Here is an 18,624-nt window from a genome sequence, read left to right as displayed (position 1 = left end):
GCCCTCTGCTGGGCATTACTGAGACACCACTAGTGACGTGAATTTGATGAGGCTTGCCTTGCTGTCACCCTCTTTAAAGGTAAAATATGAACCATTTCCTGGTTGCTAAAATTCTAATAGTTCGCCTAATTTCAGTTTATGTGAATCATTGTACCATCTAAACCGCCGTGAAATACATTTTCAATAACCAAAAATATTATATTTTCAGCTGTTTGAAGACTGAAAGTAAAAGATGCAAAAAACGAAACGTAATAATATAATAATAATAAAACAGGAAGCATAGAAATAGCATACATAGAACATACCACTTCTTAGAGTTGCCTTCAATGAGAATGACAAATATATAACTCACATTTCTATGTGAATTTGGTTGGTCACCCAAAAAGTTACATATTGCAGCTTTAATAGAGCTCACCAGCTTGTAGACCAAAAACCTGGAAATTAGTTACTTCTGGTAATTCCTATGGTGAAAATGAATGGGGAAATAATAGGGTTTTGGGATAAACGTTGAAAATAATGTCTGAGGTTAACACAGGCTTAGGAGATCTTGTATGTTTTGTTCTATGCGATAATATCAGTCAGTTAACATTACCTTTATTAATTATGATCCCTTTATGTGCTTTTTTAGGGCGCGTTCGTAAATTCACTCTGGCTATCTACTCCGATTTCAGAGTACTCTCGTCTGAGTGTGCCAGAGCGCAGAATAACTGATGAATTTAAGAACGCTCAACACCCGTTGAATATGGCTGGTGTCAGTAAACATTGGCAAAAAAAGCTTAATTAAATTGTTGCCAGCAGCACAGTTACAGTCACCAACGCTCTGGATAACATGAAAACAGCCTAACCAGCTCTGCTAGGGCAAGTAAAAGGGTCAAAGTGAGGTGTTCTCTCATTTATGTCTGGAAGTAGCTAGCAAGCTAGCTAACTTTAGCCAGTTAGCTTCGGTGCTTGACTGCTGTTGTGAGGTCAGAACGCTCCTCGGCCAGAGCTTCCAGTGTGTGCTCTAAACGCTCTGAATTTACGAACGCACAGAGCGCACTCTGAGCGCTCTCTGGCACTCCAGAGTGAATTTACGAACCTACCCTTTAATTACATAAAGGCTTCAAAATTCACAAAAAGTGACGTTAGCTGATGAAGATGATCTCATAGAACCAGACCTTATTACAACGAAGACGCCATTACTATTGCTCTCTATTCCTAGGATAGAAAACAAAAAACTGAATCAAGCAATAGCTCAAAATTGGAACAATTGGCCATTTATATTAGTAAAAAAAAAAAATGAAGGAAGCACGAGTTTCCAAAAGATTGTCTGTTTTCTATTGGAGAAGTCTGCTTTTAGGTAATATCGTTTCATTGAACACTATATCCCAGAAAGCATTGTGCCAAGGCAAAGCAGGAAGAGCTTTTTCTCGTATGCAACTTCGGGAAGTTAGCCAGCAGGTATGTCTATTTTACTTTCTTTTTTTTTTTACCCCCCAAAATCTATCTAATTAACCTAAAGCTCATTTGAAATTAGTTCCAACCTTCAAAGTTCACAGCTACGTGTAGATGTATTTCCATAATTGGTCCTCTTTCAAGTTTCTGAGTACAGTTTACTGAGTTAGCTACCGGTAGTTAGCGGTTAGCTAACTACTTAGCTGTCAGTTTGAAAACCACAAGTCGAAGCTCGCTCTTTCCTGCTTGTGTCTCCTCTGTGCGCTAGAAAGCCTGAAAGAAGTTGCCTCTTCTTGGCCTATTTCAATTAAACGACTTTGGCAATGAAATAGCTATTGAGAGTAAGTACCTTCTACTGTAAGAGATTATCGAGATAGCTACAGTACTACAAATATCGCCCCTCCCTAGTTATTGAATTGTTTGTAAACAATACAACCCATAGTTCAGTCTCATTTGGTTAATCTCTGAGATCAATGATTCTAAACCTCTTTGGGCTTCAATGTCATTAACAGCACCTTAGATCATTGTCAACCAACAAGTATTTTTAGCTACTCAACGACACCTATCCTGGTCTTGAATTAAACATGTTAATGGTTAGTGGATTTGTAGACTTCTCTAGTTTGTAGTAGAGATGGTAAAAACACTAGTTAGTAGAGAAGACGGTATCGAGTAATGACATAGTCTGTCTCAACTGTTTCAGGGTGAAATGAATAGCCTAGTTCCTTGATTAAACTAAAGTATTTTATTCTAACTCCACCATCTGTGTAGGGTGAGGCAGAGGCGTCTGAGCTCACACCGCTCTGGGTATTTTTATAAAGTGGTCATGTGAAACTACAGACAACAAATGAGAGATGTCTACTGTCTTTTCTTCCTGGGCCACAAGATGAAGGCTCTGTCTGTCTGTCTGTCTGTCTGTCTGTCTGTCTGTCTGTCTGTCTGTCTGTCTGTCTGTCTGTCTGTCTGTCTGTCTGTCTGTCTGTCTGTCTGTCTGTCTGTAGTCGGATGGATCGGTATTATAGAGCGGTATTTGTTAGACTATGTTTTACAACTGAGAAGACTGGGTGTCAGCATGTTATTAAATATAGAATAATAGATGTTTTGAATGTTGAAAACCGACCAGTTAAACTTGCTATTAAATCCGCTATCTATGCCAGTGTTTTTTTTCTTCAGCAGTGGTGGCAAAGGTAGTGTGGGCCGAGGGGTGCATCGCTACTAGAGGGGGGGGGCGCACCGCTGCTAAATTAATATAGGGGAAACACTGTATGCTATTGTCCATTACTGTACTTTCACTGGGTCCCCCCTAAGTCTCCTAGTCAGTCAGTGGACTATTCTGTAGTATGATATTAAAGTTTTGCTAGATTACATTTAATGGGAAATCTACAGTTTCTCTAGTAGGCAGGTACAGTAGTGTGTTACTGGTGCTTGGCGGCATGTTGCTCGAGTTCCTTCCTCTTTTAAGACTCGGTTAGTCTCTCTCTTTTCCAGACCCGCCTCTGTGTCCTTTTTATCTTTACCACAACTACAAATGCACCCCTGTCTAGCTAGCATACCATGCTACAACTAGGCCTACATAGCCAGGTCACAGAATCTCCTGGCCATCACCAAATCTCACTTGATATTTAACATAACTAATACTAAGATATGCCAACTGTCCTCTGATTCTGTGTGTCCACAGGAGTGTGTTGCTCAGGCCCTGTGGACAGTGGTGTGTGTCAGTGTGTGTTACAGAAACACCAGCAGTGAGTGTATGTCTGTCTGTAATCAGCTTCCGCCGGCTGTTTGTGGCATCGGCTGTGAAGTGAACAGGAAGACAGAGGGCTGAAGAGAGAAAGAGAAGAGAGAGGAAGCTGCCGTCAGCATGACTGAGTTCTGGGTGTGTTTCAGCTGCTGCGTTGCAGAGCAGCCCCAGCCTGTGAGTATACACACACACACACACAAGCAAGCAATCACTGTTTTGTTTACTCCTGACCTTTCAGTCTATGAAGTGTGAACACTAAAGGGGAAGGTGCTAGACACTGAAGTAGAACCAGGTCTTCTCATCTTCTGTACTTCTTATCAGCCTGTGTGAGTGTCTGTTAATAAAACAGTTGACTGTTGTTGCCTGTAGTAACACTACTATGTCTTTATTGCTTTACAGAAGAGGCGGCGGAGGATAGACCGTTCAATGATCGGAGAACCAACCAACTTTGTTCACACAACACACGTAGGCTCAGGAGACATGGGCATTGGGCTGTCATCGGTACGTACTGACCTCCTACCCTCACACAGAGAACAGAGCCTTATGTCATATCTACTAGGTAAAGAATCGAAGCAGTTACAAACCGTTATCCAAGTCTTCTGTTCATTATGACGGTGTGTGTGTGTAGGTGAACTCTGTTCAGGCCCAGATGAAATCTAAAGGAGGTTATCACGGAGGGTCTGAGAGCAATCAGGAATAATGAGGTGAGACACTTGCTGCTCCCTGTGTTACAATGTGTTATCAACGTGTTACTACTATGATATCAGCGTGTTGTCAGTACTGTGTTACTACTGTGACATTGACGTGTTATCATTACTGTTACTACTGTGATATCAACGTGTTTTCAGTACACATTTGCCACGCTGATCCTCAACACGGGGGCCCTCAGGGGTGCGTGCTTATTCCCCTCCTGTACTGCCTGTTCACCTACGACTGCGTGGCCAAGCACGACTCCAACACCATCATTAAGTTTGCAGACGACACAACGATGGTAGGCCTGATCACTGACAACGATGAGACAGGCTATAGGGAGGAGGTCAGAGACCTGGCTGTGTGGTGCCAGGACAACAACCTCTCTCTCAATGTGATCAAGACAAAGGAGATGATCATGGACTACAGGAAAAGGAGGCCCGAGCACGCCCCCATTCTCATCAACAGGGCTGTAATGGAGCAGGTCGAGAGCTTCAAGTTCCTTCATGTCCACATCACCAACAAACTATCATGGTCCAAACACACCAAGACAGTCATGAAGAGGGCACGACGCCTATTCCCCCTCAGGAGACGATTTGGCATGAGTCCTCAGTTCCTCAAGAAGTTCTACAGCTGCACCATTGAGAGCCTCCTGACTGGTTGCATCACCGCCTGGTATGTCAACTGCTCTGCATCCGACCGCAAGGTGCTACAGAGGATGGTGCGTATGGCCCAGTACATCACTGAGGCCAAGCTTCCTGCCATCCAGGACCTCTATACCAGGCGGTGGCAGAGGAAGATCCTAAAAATTGCCAAACACTCCAGCCATCCTAGTCATAGACTGTTCTCTCTGCTACCGCACGGCAAGCGGTACCGGAGCGCCAAGTCTAGGTCCAAAAGGCTCCTTAACAGCTTCTATCCCCAAGCCATAAGACTGCTGAACAGTTAATCAAATGGCTACCCGGACTATTTGCATTGTACCCCCGCACATTGACTCGGCACTGATACCCCCTGTATATACCCTCGTTACTTTTTTAGTAAATATTTTCTTAACTCTTATTTTTCTTAAATGCATGGTTGGTTAAGGGCTTGTAAGTAAGCATTTCACGGTAAGGTCTACACCTGTTGTAAATGGCACATGTGACAAATAAATTAGATTTTTGTGTTACTACTGTGATATCAACATGTTATCAGTACTGTGTTGCTACTGTGATATCAATGTATTATCAGTACTGTGTTGCTACTGTGATGTCAACGTATTATCAGTACTGTGTTGCTACTGTGATGTCAACGTATTATCAGTACTGTGTTGCTACTGTGATGTCAACGTATTATCAGTACTGTGTTGCTACTGTGATGTCAACGTATTATCAGGACTGTGTTGCTACTGTGATGTCAACTTATTATCAGGACTGTGTTGCTACTGTGATGTCAACTTATTATCAGTACTGTGTTGCTACTGTGATGTCAACTTATTATCAGTACTGTGTTGCTACTGTGATGTCAACTTATTATCAGGACTGTGTTGCTACTGTGATGTCAACGTATTATCAGTACTGTGTTGCTACTGTGATGTCAACGTATTATCAGTACTGTGTTGCTACTGTGATGTCAACGTATTATCAGTACTGTGTTGCTACTGTGATGTCAACTTATTATCAGTACTGTGTTGCTACTGTGATGTCAACGTATTATCAGTACTGTGTTGCTACTGTGATGTCAACTTATTATCAGTACTGTGTTGCTACTGTGATGTCAACGTGTTATCAGTACTGTTAACATGCTCCTTGTGTCTACGAAAGCTTCATTCAACGTTTGTGTAATGTGTGTTTTAAACTTTACATGAATGTGAATTTGCCAGCTGCATTAATGTGATGTATGTATGTATTCTTTCTCCACAGTCTGATAAGAAGCCTGTGCTAACTACTGCTGTAGATCTGAAGAGGAGGCGTTGTAAAAACACTCTTATCTGAACCAGACAAACGACCAAATGATGAAACCACTGCTCTGCTCCCCAGGAACCTGTATATAATTCATTTATATTAAATCACCGCTATCTGTCTGTCTGCCATGCTGTTGCACTGTAAGAGTAGTCTGTGTGTGTGTGTGTGTGCGGCTGTGCGTGTGCCTGTGTGAACAAATGTTTCCCCAAAAAATTTCAGGAGTGTGTGGTCGTGTTTTTAGGTCTTGCCTGTATTTATAGTCGGATTTGTGGAAAAATTACCTTTCGTGTGGTGGCTGGGCCACTGTGGAGATACGAAGCACATGATTAGTAGTATCTGGTTCATTATCAAATCATAAACTAGAGACTTTTTAAACAATGTCTGTTTGCATCCCAAATGGAACCCTATTCCTTATATAGTGTGCTACTTTTGACCAGAGACACATGGGCCCTGGTCAAAAATAATGCACTATATAGGCCATAGGTTGCTGTTGGGGACATAGGCCATGTTAACTGCTTTATTCTGTTAAATATCCCATATTCTTTGAGTTGCCTTCAGGAGTAAATAGAGAATGCTGTTTTCCAATAAACTTGAAATGTGTAGGTAGGGCACACTGGACCATTTTGTTTCTTGTACACACTTGTTCAAAAGCTTTTAAGCTTTTGCATTGATTTCAGCCAATGTGTTTTTATACATGTATTTTTCTCATTCATTAGCTAGAATCATAATAAAAATTGTTTTCTATGCCATCTTAGAGAAGTCTTTCTTTGTCAGGTTTGACTGTAGCAATATCTGATCGTCCTCTCTAGGAACACTTAAATGGCACCCTATACCCTATATTGTGAACTACTACCCTATGGGCCCTGGTCAAAAGTAGTGCACTATAAAGGAAATGGTGCAATTTGGGAAACTCAGATGAATGACCCATCACTATGATAAGTAGATTTTATTAACACTTACCCCTCCTACATAGACAATATGGGGACAAGGAGAAAATCTCCTGTGTTGTCTCTCCTCGCCTCCTCAAAACCCATTGGAGGAGAAGGTCAGAGAGGAGGTACCCCGGGCTTTCTCTTCCAATGGGTTTTGAGGAGGCGAGGAGAGGACGCACGGAGTATGCAATTGAGATTCTACCATTGTCATCTGGCATGACTTTGACATTTGTCTCACAAACCACAGACAGGCTGTGGGTTGAAATGCCGCATTCAAAAAAACTGGGAACTCTGAAATCTCTCACTTCCGAAATCAGTGCGTTCAAGACAACTGGGAACTCTGGAAAAAATCAAGCTCCGACTGGGAAAAATTTTTGAATGGTCATCCAACTTGGAATTCCAAGTCGGAAACTATGGCACCTTTCTAGAGCTCCTTCTTTCTGACCTGAAGCTCACTGACGTCATGATTTGACCGAGTTCCCAGTTGTTTTGAAAGCGCCATAATCATACAGTCTTTGGTTGTAATGGATGACTTAGTTTCCCATTACACTCACAGACAGAAGGGGTAACTCGGACACATCACAGGTGAACTATCTTGGGTTAGTTATAATTATATTTGGTACACATGCAGACAGTTACATAATAAACAACTTTTCTCATGATATTTATACTGAGAAGAAATATTGACATATAATGATATGGGAACAGTGAATGCATTGATAAAATTCAGTGCATGTCAGCATTTGCCAAGATGTTGTCAGCTTTCACGAGATCCATCCGCATGAGGAACAGGAAGTGAATGGCTAACTCTGAAAACGATTATGCGAGTACAATAAAAGGGACGATGTTGAAACTAGTGTCGTGCCAAATCACAGATTAGCGTTTTCTTTCTGAACACGATTTTTACTCAATCACGGATGTTACCGACATGGCAAAAACTCCGTGGATTATTATTTTATCAGTCATTCTCCTGTCATCTCAGGTAAAATAGGCAGTTAGCTGTTATTGTAGGTAAAGCTAGCTAGCTAACGTTATTTATCATAACAATACAGAGATAGCTGTAACATGTAGCTAGCTAGCTAGCAAGCAAGCCATGTCCAACTATGTCGACATGTAGACAACTATGTGACATTTATTTCACAAATACTATCGACAAATGGATAATGTCACCTTTACAATTGTCATTTCGAGTGTCTTTATCCTGTTAGGCAGGTTTGCCATCTTCATCTAGCTAGCTAGCCAATTAGCCCTCAGCTAAATTAGCCAGCTGAGCTCTTTTATGGCTTGGCTATGGGGAATTACCTAACTTCCCAGGCAAGCTTCGGAATGGAACAGATACTGACAGTGTAATGAAAAAGTGTTACACTGCTAACACTGATCAGTCTCTGAACAAACGAGCTGTTGTTGTTTCTTATACTTTGTTTACTCTGAAATACATGTTGCGTTCTATGTATTTCACTTAGTTACTGTTTTTATTCCACACAGGTGAACTGTCAAGAGGCAATCTTGCACATCTCAAATGGAGCCACAGATAAAGAATACTGCCTGGTCTACAACTCCTTATGGACCAACCTGTCACTCTCCCTCAGCGCTGCTGTAAGTCCAGTCCAGCAACACGACCATTCTGATATTCAGCTGCCCTATGCACCCCATTTGCTCCAGCCTCGACTTTGTTGGACTTTAGTATGTGTTGGTGAACCCACAGAACTAGGTGAACCTCACCTGACATCCAGCCTGCTGTGTAGTGGCTCTGGGATTCAGCCTTTCTACAGTGACAATACATCATAGCTATTAATATATTGATTGATTGTCTAACCCTACCTGTTGTCCTGTGTTAGACGGCGTATCCCCTGGTGAACCTGTCCTCCAGCCTACTTTGTAGCTCTGCAGGGGTGAGCCCGGCCACAGTGAGGGGCAAGGCGGTGGTGGTCATGAGAGGGAAGTGTACCTTTAACCAGAAGGCTCTGGTAGCCCAGGACCTGGGGGCTGCCGCTCTGATCGTTGCCAGCAATACATCTATGGTAAGGCTTTGATAATGGATCTACAATGTATCAATAGTGTTACCTCCAATGTGTCTATGATGCAGCACTTAATTTACATCTATGGTATAACATGATAGGCCTACATCTTTGAGTGTGCTTTTTCAGACCTGTGTTTTGTTTTATATCTCATCTGATTGGTTCTAAAGAGTCCCCCGGCAGCCAATGTGACAGAGGATGAGAAGGTCCAGATTCCGCTGGCTCTGATGAGATACAGGGACTTCCTGGACGCACAGAATGTGAGTTCTCTGGAACTGTAGGTCCTCTGGTATAGTGCTTATTCACGCCATCTGATTTAATGCAAAAACATGTATCTACAGTATATCTTTCAATCAATAAGAATATACATGAGACATTAGTGTGTGTGTCTCCTCAGGTGTGTTAGTGTATGATCTCTCTGTGTGTTTCTCCAGGTGTTTGGTGAGGAGATGCAGGTTAGGCTGTATGCCCCGGCGGTGCCTGTGTTTGATGCCAGCATTGTGGTCATGCTGCTCATAGGAGTAGTGACTGTTGCTCTGGGAGGCTACTGGAGCGGAGCCTGTGAGAGGTGAGACTGCACACACACGTTTCTTTATTTCCTTCGGAAAAGGACAGCCATGCATGCTGTCCACTCTTCAGCCACTCTACACTGTGTAACAGTCTGTGTTTTGTGTGTGTCTGTGTGTCAGAGAGAGGCTGAGTGCATCTCGAGGAGGAGGGGGAGGGGGAGGAGAGGAGAAGAGTGACAGTGGGGACTTGGCTCTGCACTCTCCCCTGAAGGTGGTCATCTTTGTAGCGCTGATGTGTCTGATGCTGGTACTCATGTACTTCTTCTACAAGTACCTGGGTCAGTCTTTCACTCTGGACAAACACTGCTTAATGTATTTGTATTACATTTTCACAATGTGTTAAGTTCATTAACAGTTTATTAACAGTTTTATATGCAAAGCAAACATACCACACCAAAAGCTGTTAGACACTCAGTGATTGTCTCATAAGGAGTTCGTTCAGGTGTGTTTTTATATTTTCTCTGTGTATTTGTGTGTTTTCCAGTGTATGTGATCATCGCCATATTCTGCCTAGCGTCTGCCACCGCCCTCTTCAGCTGTCTGGACGCCCTGTTGGACCTGGCCAAGTGTAGCCCCATGAGGTACACCCACCCCCCCCCTCCCCCCTTTAAAATCATGGTATTTACAGAGTGTCAAGGTTTTCTATGGTAACAACGTAAAGCTTGAGACTATTTCCCTGTTCCATAGGCATCTGTCCTCCCTGTCTGTTCCATGGACATCTGTCCTTCCTGTCTGTTCCTCTGTCTGTTCCATAGACATCTGTCCTTCCTGTCTGTTCCTCTGTCTGTTCCATGGACATCTGTCCTTCCTGTCTGTTCCTCTGTCTGTTCCATAGACATCTGTCCTTCCTGTCTGTTCCATAGACATCCGTCCTTCCTGTCTGTTCCATAGACATCTGTCCTTCCTGTCTGTTCCATAGACATCCGTCCTTCCTGTCTGTTCCATAGACATCTGTCCTTCCTGTCTGTTCCTCTGTCTGTTCCATAGACATCTGTCCTCCCTGTCTGTTCCTCTGTCTGTTCCATAGACATCTGTCCTCCCTGTCTGTTTCTCTGTCTGTCATAAACAACTCATCGGTCATAGTTTCATATGGAAGTTCTGAGAGAAGTTTTTAAAAGTGAATCACACGCACCCGTCTCCTCGAACATCACACACACACACATGTTTTTGTGAGTCATACGGACCTTTCTGTGGTTGCCTGTGCACTCTCTCTCTTCTCTCATGTGTGCTGTGTTCCTCTAGTGTGACGGTCCTGGGTAGGAGTGTATCCGTGAGGTCGGTGCTGCTGTCTGCTGTGTGTGTCACCGTAGCCGTGGTCTGGGGAGTCTACAGGAACGAGGACAGGTACTGTATCACACACACACTGACACAGTCACGCACACTGATACAACCCTTTGGAATGCTGTGGCTGGGACATCAGGATGAGGGAGTCTGGAGGACTCGGACGTCATCAGCAGAGTAGAGGCGTGTTGTTGGTGTTAGTTTAGTTTAGTTCAGCATCCCTCACTGCCTCATTGACTGTCTCTGGTTGTGTCTCAAATGGCACCCTATTCCTGATATAGTGCACTACTTTTGCTGGTCAACAGTAGTGCACTTATAGGGAGTAGGGTACTATTTGGGACGCACTCTCTGACAGACCGAAACCGTTAGTCCCACTAATGCCCAATAACAGAATAACATCATGGTGGGTAGTGTGTGTGTTCATACAGGCTAGTGACTGTCCTTAGTCCTTAGCGCAGTAGAAGTATTAGTAGACATGATAACTAAATGTCCCCAGTCTACAACAGCAACACACTGTCCACAGCTAATGTCGTATGAAACTTTTCCATAAGCAAAGCATGGTGGATAATTATAATGTTCTAGAGAATGTGGTTTCACTTCCCTTTCCACCACCCCACACATTATAACTCACTCAGATTACACATTTACTAGTTCACTGGATCATACTCCCGAGTGGCGCAGTGGTCTAAGTCCTGGTTCGAATCCAGGCTCTGTCGTAGCCGGCCGCGACCGGGAGACCCATGGGGCGGCGCACAATTGGCCCAGCGTCGTCCATGGTAGGGGAGGGAATGGCCGGCTGGGATGTAGCTCAGTTGGTAGAGTTGTGGGTTCGCTTCCCACGGGGGGCTAGTATGAAAAAATAAAAAAATTATGTATGCACTCACTAACTGTAAGTCGCTCTGGATAAGAGCGTCTGCTAAATGACTAAAATGTAAATGTAATAACTGGGAAAATGCTCTCATTTTTGCTTTCAGAAAAAATTGAACTAAAACTAAACTAACAATGAATGCTTGGGCCATTTCAGGGTAAAGTACAGGAACCATTGTCAATGGTTGTCCTTATGTTTGTGAGGGTGATAAGCTTGACATGCACTTTATAACCTATTTCTTTATGACCTTTATTAAATCAGTTTGGTTGTATTTAATAGTTAGTTGACAGGCTGAAGTGTGTTGTTGAAAAAAACTACTCTACTCTATTGCCAGGTGGATCTGGATCCTGCAGGACCTCCTGGGTGTGGCCTTCTGTCTCAACTTCCTGAAGACCATCTCACTGTCCAACTTCAAGGTGAAATCTTCACTCTGACCTCTCACCTCTGATCTTCAGTCACAAAGAGGGCCACCATAGAGATAGATAGAGATCACTACTTGGAAATAAACCGTTTTTGCATGGACATTGCCATTGAGGACTTCCACCGTTTTAAAGTAGTCAGCTGGGTGGGATCAGCCAATGAAGTATACTCGTGAGCAAACATTCCATAACTGCAGGTGGCAGTAAATTGCCAACCTTGGCTTTATACCTGTTCAAACAACACACTACAGGTGGCAGTATGCCCCCTTTCAGTTTGTTTACCAACTCATAAAGTAGTAGAAGAAGAAAATGGACTACTCTAAAATGGAGATGGCCTCAATGGCGCCGCCCATGCCCTCACAGACCGATAAAAATATGTTGTCTAACTAAGTCTGTGGACACGTCTCTAAACATCTGTTCTCACTTTCCCTCTCTTTCTTTCTTCTCTCTTTCTCTCCCCCTCACCTGTCTTCCATTCCACCCCCCCCCCTCTCTCCCTCCTCAGATCTGTGTGATCCTGTTGAGTCTGCTGCTGCTGTATGATGTATTCTTTGTCTTCATCACTCCTCTGTTCATGCCGGTGAGTCACTTTTCCCTTTAAATACAGTGCAATATTGTCTTATTTTTTTTTCATAGAAAGGTTAAATACATTGTCCCTCGTTTTAAATGTTTAATATTTTACAGAATGGGGAGAGCATCATGGTCCAAGTGGCCATGGGTCCAGACGCAGCAGGAGAGAAGGTAACCACTTGTCTGTCTGTCTGCATGTCTGTCTGTCTGCCTGCCTGTATGTCTCTCTCTCTCGATCTGTCTGTCTGTCAAAACTTGAATCTTCAATCTCTGGATGTTAAAATGGCTTGATTAACAATCAGTAAGGTCAGGAGTTTTCCTTGACTGAGTGTTCCCCGACCCAGTAAACACTCCTGGCCCTGACTAGAATCAGGCTGCGTAGTTGTGATCTCATCTGCTGTGTTCCGTTGCAGCATTGCGGTGTAGATTAGATTTCCCTCGGGGTCGGAATGGCTTACTGTCTAACTGAGGATGTGTTTCAAATGGCACCCTATTCCCTACACAGTGCATTACTTTTGACCAGAGCCCTGATCAACAGTAGTGCACTATGTAGGGAATAGGGTGGCATTTAGGATGCAAACTGACTGCGTCTGGTTGGGGTGTTCTGTCTCGACGCAGGGTAACACGGTGGAGGTGCCAGCCGAACCCTCGACTACATATGAGAAAGTAAGACCCCACCGCTTTACCACTCAGCTTCATATGTACTGTTAATGATCAAATAAATGCATTCATTTATTCACACCCTGCCCGCCCACCTAGCCATTCATCTCTGCGCTATACCATTGTTTGGATTAAGCCCATATGTTTAAAGCCATAGTTTAAAGCTATATGTTGTTAGTTTTACAAATACATTGTTTACAAACAATGAAGTAAAACAACCATATATTTTATGCTGGGGTAAGATGGTTATACTAAGTACATAAGGCATTTATAAGTCGTATTCTTAAAGAATAAATGGGCATTTATATATTGCTGTAAATATTGTAGATTGTTCCTTTTAAAAGCTGTAGTGCAATGGCCCCATCTCCACTAGTCCCTTACATGACTATCAGCAGAGAGAGAGCAAGAACATACAGCACATACCAACCAACCGTCACATGACTGGCTCTTATGTCATGTGACAACTGTGTTAACATCTGATTCCTCATGTGTGGGCCAAGAGTTTTTATTCACGTGACCTGACCAGGGAAAAATCCTGTCTCTAACAAACTTTACTGTACTATTATACAATATTACACAATCTCAAGTCATTGCGTTGTAGCCTAAGAGTTTAAATAATGAGGGCTTAATCTGCATTTAATAAAACATTGATATATTTGCTGTGTGATTTGGTGGTGAACTGATTGCGTTCCTGTGTGTCTCATGTTCATGTCATTAACAATCACTATGGCTTGACAGTTGGCATATTGACATTACATGTATGTCTGTTTTCTGTTTTTTTAAATGGAAGTACTGTAGTTGGTTTCGATTCAGAATATATTATAGTGAACACTCCTAATCCTCAGGATGTGTCTCTGTGATTGATTTTAGTTGTAGTTTTTATTATGCTTTAGTTTAGTTTTGGTTGAGCTTTAGTTAACTTTTAGTCAATTGTTATTTAACAGAGTGTTAGATGGTTTTTATTTAATCGTTAGTTGACCGTTAGTTGACTGTTGCCTGTGTTCTCTCCCTGGTAGCTCCCGGTAGTGATGCGTGTTCCACGGTTCTCTTCATGGGCACAGAACCTGTGTGGCATGCAGTTCTCCATCCTGGGCTATGGGGACATTATCGTACCAGGTGAGATAAACATGGTTGCATCCCAAATGTCAACCCTATGCAATGTCACCCTATGCCCTATATAGTGCACTACTTTTGACCAGAGCTAGGGTTGCAAAGGGAGGATATATTACTGGAAACTTTTAACATTTACCAGTAAACTACCAGAATTACGGTAACGTATATTTTTATTTTCTATTTTATCAGATGACATCTAGTGGCCTTGGGTACTTCAGATTATCACAGGTGTCTGTAATTATCTCTGGCCCTCTGTGTGGCCTTATCACATGTAAAATATATACAATAATCAAATAATCAAATAAGATGATTTTTTAATAAAAAAATATAATGACAACTGTAAAACATTATAAACCATAAATTTAGTGAATGCCATTAGTGTTTAACATGAGGGTATCAGCATGAAATATCCTTTATATTCTTTTTACACACTTCTATTTATTTTACTATGTTAATATGTCTTTGTTGTAAATATTTTTGTGCCAAGCTGGTGTCAGTTGTGAAGAAAGTCAATAGTTGGAAGTGTTGCAGAGTTAATAGAAAATAAATGCTATTGTTGATTAAATGCTTTTTTCATGAATTAGGCTATTTTTTCTTGAACCATATGGTCTATCCACTGGATACTCATGGACAATATGGACACAGAAAAATTACCATAGATTACCTGTTAATTACCAAAATTACTTAAGATTCTGGTAACTTTGTTAATTACTGGTAGCTTTGCAACCCTAACCAGAGCCCTATAGGTCCGTGTCTCTAAACAATGATGTAAGATCAGTATTATGCTTCCCTCTATAATGGTTATAATTAGGAAGTTTGGCGTGTAAGCTGATCCTAGATCTGTTCATAAAGTAATTTTTTTCCAGGAGCGATTTTAAAGCCTCAGTATCAGCTCCATGTTCACACCCTTCTGTTCTGCCTTCTCATTGGACGATAGCTTCAGACCTTCATATATTCTGTTTGCTGATTGGTCCAACAGGTCTTCTGGTGTCCTATTGCAGCAGGTTTGATGTGTGGGTCAACAGCCCCAAGAAGATCTACCTTTTCTGCTGCTGCATAGGTAATGACATGGACATTATCAATACATTACTGATCATTATCATCATCATCATCATCATCATCGTTTTGATCATCTCCTCTCCTCTCCACCCACCCCTCCCCAGCCTACCTGTGTGGTATGGTTGTGACGTTTGCGGTGATGTTGGTGACTAAGATGGGGCAGCCAGCCCTGCTCTACCTGGTTCCAGTCACCCTGCTGGTATCTGCTCTGCTGGCCTGGAGGAGAGGGGAGATGAGGCAGTTCTGGAACGGGACCACGTACGAGGTGAGAGGACGACAAGACACTTTTCCTTTGGGGGGGATTCAATTTATTTTATTTTATTGAATATTTGATCACTTCAAAGGGTTTGGGCCTAATTCCATTTGAATTCAAACAACTCAGGAAATGATTATACATTTGATTATAAAAAATGTTGTTCTCATGATATATTTCTAATATGGAGGGTTGTTATACAGTAGTGTGTGATGTAATGATGATAATTGAATCTCCATCAGGTGTTGGACTCCACCAGGGAACCCTTACTGCCAGGTGTGCTTTCACTCCCTGACCTCTAACCACTGACAACAGTCAAGGCTACTCACGCTCCCTTCTCCTGCATCCTCCCCGCCATCTACCTACCCTGTGTCTCTAGACTAGCATTCTTTTTTCTTTTTTCACAGCCTTTCAGCCTTTACTTTAAAAATTTAGCAAATTAAAAACATAACACTGCAATGTCAAATTGAGTTATGTATGTTCATAAAGCTGGTAGAGCACGGCGCTTGTAACGCCAAGGTAGTGGGTTCGATCCCCAGGACCACCCATACACAAAAAAAAATATGTATGCACGCATGACTGTAAGTCGCTTTGGATAAAAAGCGTCTGCTAAATGGCTTATTATTATTATTATTATGTATAATATAATGTTACATACTCAGATCAGCAGTACCCAACATGGCCACTAGATGTCACTAGAGTCCTGGAAATGCCAGTGGTGCCACAGATTTCACTCTAGCTTGGACACACACATACGACACACACACACACACACATGTTGCTTAGAAAAGTCTGTTTCTATTGTTTTATTTCTTTAGTCTGTTTGTCAATGTCTGCATCCCTTAATTGTTTTCTCTCCTAACCAGAATACAACCCTCTCATAACGTTTTCATGGGTTTGAATTTTCCCTGTGCAGCTGTGTTGAGATGTGGGAGCTTTGTTTGTTGTTTATGTTTTGTCATGTGCGTGTCGTCATGCTTTCTGTAAACCTGTGGTTTGCTGCTGTTCAGAAGGGTGAAAATGTCAGAACGTTGCAGTTAGAAATGCAATGCATAGAATGGACACAATGGACTATTCTCTATGACAAAGAAGATGAATGTCTGTTCTACATGAACGTTCTGTACAGTTCCACCCTCCTGAATAAACCTGTGCTGTGCACAGCAGACTGTCTGTTGGCTACTGGACTAAGCTTTATGTTGTATCACTGATGTCTGTCTTATACTGATAAACTCCTCTACTCCCTCTCCTAGATGGAACACCTGACTATGACAGCAGAGGAGGAAAGTGCTGACTACAGCTGATCCAGGAGCCAACCAACAAACCAACTGCTGGGGCTCTTTTCTACTCTTCAAATCAAGCATCTAGTTCATCATCCATGGGATGCAAGGGAAATACTATAGCTAGTCTATCAATCAATACAGATTTATACTGGGGAAATGTAGTGGGGAGGGGTTAGGGGTATGGGTTGATTGGACAGTGAGACAGTTAATTTGAGAGGCTTACTAGTGGCTGAGAATGCAGTGTGTTCATATTATGGGGTGTTTGAGGAACTATAATATTAAAATGATGCCTAAACTGTATTGCCTTGGTAACCGATACAAGTGATTTATTGAGAAAGCACTTTAATACTTATGTTAGCAGGTTTGTGGGTTTTTTAAAGTGAAAGTTAAACTGTAGATGAAGTTAGATTTTTTTTTAATAACTGCTGTTCTGGGGTTTTCTGTATAACTTGTTTGTATTATTGAGAAACACAAGCTTTGATTGCTTTTGTTGCCTTAAATTAGTCCATTCTGATTTCAGCTCTGAGTGTGTCCTTATAATGTGTTCTATGGCCTGTACTTTATCTAACACTTCTTCATGTATTTTTAAAGCTCACAGTTAGAACTATGACATAACTGATTCAAATAATCATAGACTCCAACAAAGACTCACTGTATTAGTTGAATCAGCTGTGTTACTGCTTGGCTGGAGCAAAAGCCTGCACCCACACCGGCCCTTTGCATATATCTTTGCCCACCCGTGAGCTAGGTCACTGTGGGGATGGGTCTGGTCAGTGTTACACAGTGCTATATATGTACTCGTTACCACCGGTACTTTAGAAAGAGCAAATATTGAGTTAGTGATCTGAGTTTGGTAAGGCACTGACTGACTGACAACTGAGCCCATGGTACCCATATTAATGAATTACTTTATATTGTTTAACTACCATCCTCTTAAATGTAAAGAGAGAGTGAGGAGGGAGGGTGGGGGAGAGAGGCCTGAGGAGGGAGGGTGAGGGAAAGGGACCGACAGGGAGGGAGAGAGATGGAGGTATCAAACTTGACCAGTAAATAGGGAGTGCGTTAGAGAGGTGGCTTTTTGTACTGTTGCAAAATGTTCTTTGTTTGGGTTCATCTGTGGAGTTGGTCATGTTTCAGCCTGTTATAGCTAGTTCCTGGTGACTTGCCACCTCTTGCCTACATACCAGTCAGATTGAGAATGAGAAGTATGTAGATCTACCACATTGACCTAGAAACACACAGCCTACTAGCGAGCTATATTTACATAATGCACTTTTAATTCCAAACCAGAGGTCAGCAGGAAAAGGTCTTCAATAAGACAATGCTCACAGTTTCTTCAGTGTGACTTTGTTTACAGTTCACTCTTATGCCTGTTGCATAATACACTTATCCAAACACCCATCCCATGGCAATAAACTAATATAAATGCGGGTATTAATCAATCAATCAAATAATACATAAATATTCAGGTATTTGACCCCCCCCCCCCTGTCCCCCGTCCCCCGTCCCCGTCCAGTCATGTGACGTGCTGCGGGCTCGGGGGCTGACTCAGCTGGCTTCGTCACGCAGCGGCGTCAGTTCGGAGTCGCACAATTATGAAAAAGCAACCTTCCGCTGGAGCTGCAGCTAGGGAAGATCTCACCAGCGACTACTGGACTTTCCTTCCAAGGCTAACAGAAAAGAACACCGCCGATAGATGGATAATAGCCTCGGAGAAGCTCTTCCTGAGTCTCAACGGTGAAGAGAATGGTACGAGATCCAACCAAAGTGCTTTTCAGCTGGGGGTTTTTGTCCAGG

General features: G+C 42.5%; 3 protein-coding genes across 6 annotated transcripts in view; all 3 read left to right on the top strand.

Annotated features, from left to right (window-relative positions):
* Positions 1–969: 969 nt before the first annotated feature.
* Positions 970–6,554, top strand: LOC121579883 (CDC42 small effector protein 2). 2 transcript variants are annotated; one of them, XM_041894837.2, is made up of 5 exons: positions 970–1,440; positions 3,110–3,346; positions 3,572–3,673; positions 3,801–3,876; positions 5,764–6,554. In XM_041894837.2, the coding sequence occupies exons 2-4, from the start codon at positions 3,293–3,295 to the stop codon at positions 3,870–3,872; spliced, it is 228 nt and encodes a 75-aa protein (XP_041750771.1). In that variant the 5' UTR covers positions 970–1,440; positions 3,110–3,292; the 3' UTR covers positions 3,873–3,876; positions 5,764–6,554. The 2 variants fall into 2 exon arrangements, with proteins under 2 accessions (XP_041750771.1, XP_041750779.1); XM_041894845.2 differs by lacking the exon at positions 970–1,440 and adding an exon at positions 1,514–1,775.
* A 965-nt stretch (positions 6,555–7,519) lies between these two features.
* Positions 7,520–17,346, top strand: zgc:123258 (uncharacterized protein LOC641502 homolog). 3 transcript variants are annotated; one of them, XM_041894855.2, is made up of 17 exons: positions 7,521–7,719; positions 8,223–8,333; positions 8,576–8,758; positions 8,926–9,015; positions 9,190–9,323; positions 9,445–9,602; positions 9,809–9,905; positions 10,567–10,668; positions 11,808–11,889; positions 12,398–12,472; positions 12,577–12,633; positions 13,081–13,128; positions 14,139–14,238; positions 15,215–15,295; positions 15,399–15,559; positions 15,790–15,823; positions 16,798–17,346. In XM_041894855.2, the coding sequence occupies exons 1-17, from the start codon at positions 7,666–7,668 to the stop codon at positions 16,836–16,838; spliced, it is 1,608 nt and encodes a 535-aa protein (XP_041750789.2). In that variant the 5' UTR covers positions 7,521–7,665; the 3' UTR covers positions 16,839–17,346. The 3 variants fall into 3 exon arrangements, with proteins under 3 accessions (XP_041750805.2, XP_041750789.2, XP_041750813.2); XM_041894871.2 differs by lacking the exon at positions 15,790–15,823 and having other exon boundaries at positions 7,520–7,719; XM_041894879.2 differs by lacking the exon at positions 13,081–13,128.
* Positions 17,347–18,388: 1,042 nt separating this feature from the next.
* trpm7 (transient receptor potential cation channel, subfamily M, member 7) overlaps positions 18,389–18,624 on the top strand; it is a 68,101-nt gene continuing 67,865 nt past the window's right edge. The window contains 1 exon segment of the mRNA XM_041894892.2: positions 18,389–18,576. Within this exon segment, the coding sequence (XP_041750826.2) occupies positions 18,574–18,576 (3 nt within the window). The 5' untranslated portion in view covers positions 18,389–18,573.

This window comes from Coregonus clupeaformis, chromosome 1, assembly GCF_020615455.1.
Source record: "Coregonus clupeaformis isolate EN_2021a chromosome 1, ASM2061545v1, whole genome shotgun sequence".
Lineage (NCBI taxonomy): Eukaryota > Metazoa > Chordata > Actinopteri > Salmoniformes > Salmonidae > Coregonus > Coregonus clupeaformis.
The sequence above is the reverse complement of the archived record's forward strand: the minus strand, read 5'-3'. Positions and strand labels throughout refer to the sequence as shown.

Coding starts and splice junctions, on each gene's coding strand:
- LOC121579883 (XM_041894837.2), top strand. CDS start 3,293: ATGACTGAGTTCTGGGTGTGTTTCAGCTGCTGCGTTGCAGAGCAGCCC. Junction 3,347..3,571: donor TTGCAGAGCAGCCCCAGCCT/GTGAGTATACAC, acceptor ATTGCTTTACAG/AAGAGGCGGCGGAGGATAGA. Junction 3,674..3,800: donor TGGGCATTGGGCTGTCATCG/GTACGTACTGAC, acceptor GTGTGTGTGTAG/GTGAACTCTGTTCAGGCCCA.
- zgc:123258 (XM_041894855.2), top strand. CDS start 7,666: ATGGCAAAAACTCCGTGGATTATTATTTTATCAGTCATTCTCCTGTCA. Junction 9,016..9,189: donor ACTTCCTGGACGCACAGAAT/GTGAGTTCTCTG, acceptor GTGTTTCTCCAG/GTGTTTGGTGAGGAGATGCA. Junction 10,669..11,807: donor GTCTACAGGAACGAGGACAG/GTACTGTATCAC, acceptor CTCTATTGCCAG/GTGGATCTGGATCCTGCAGG.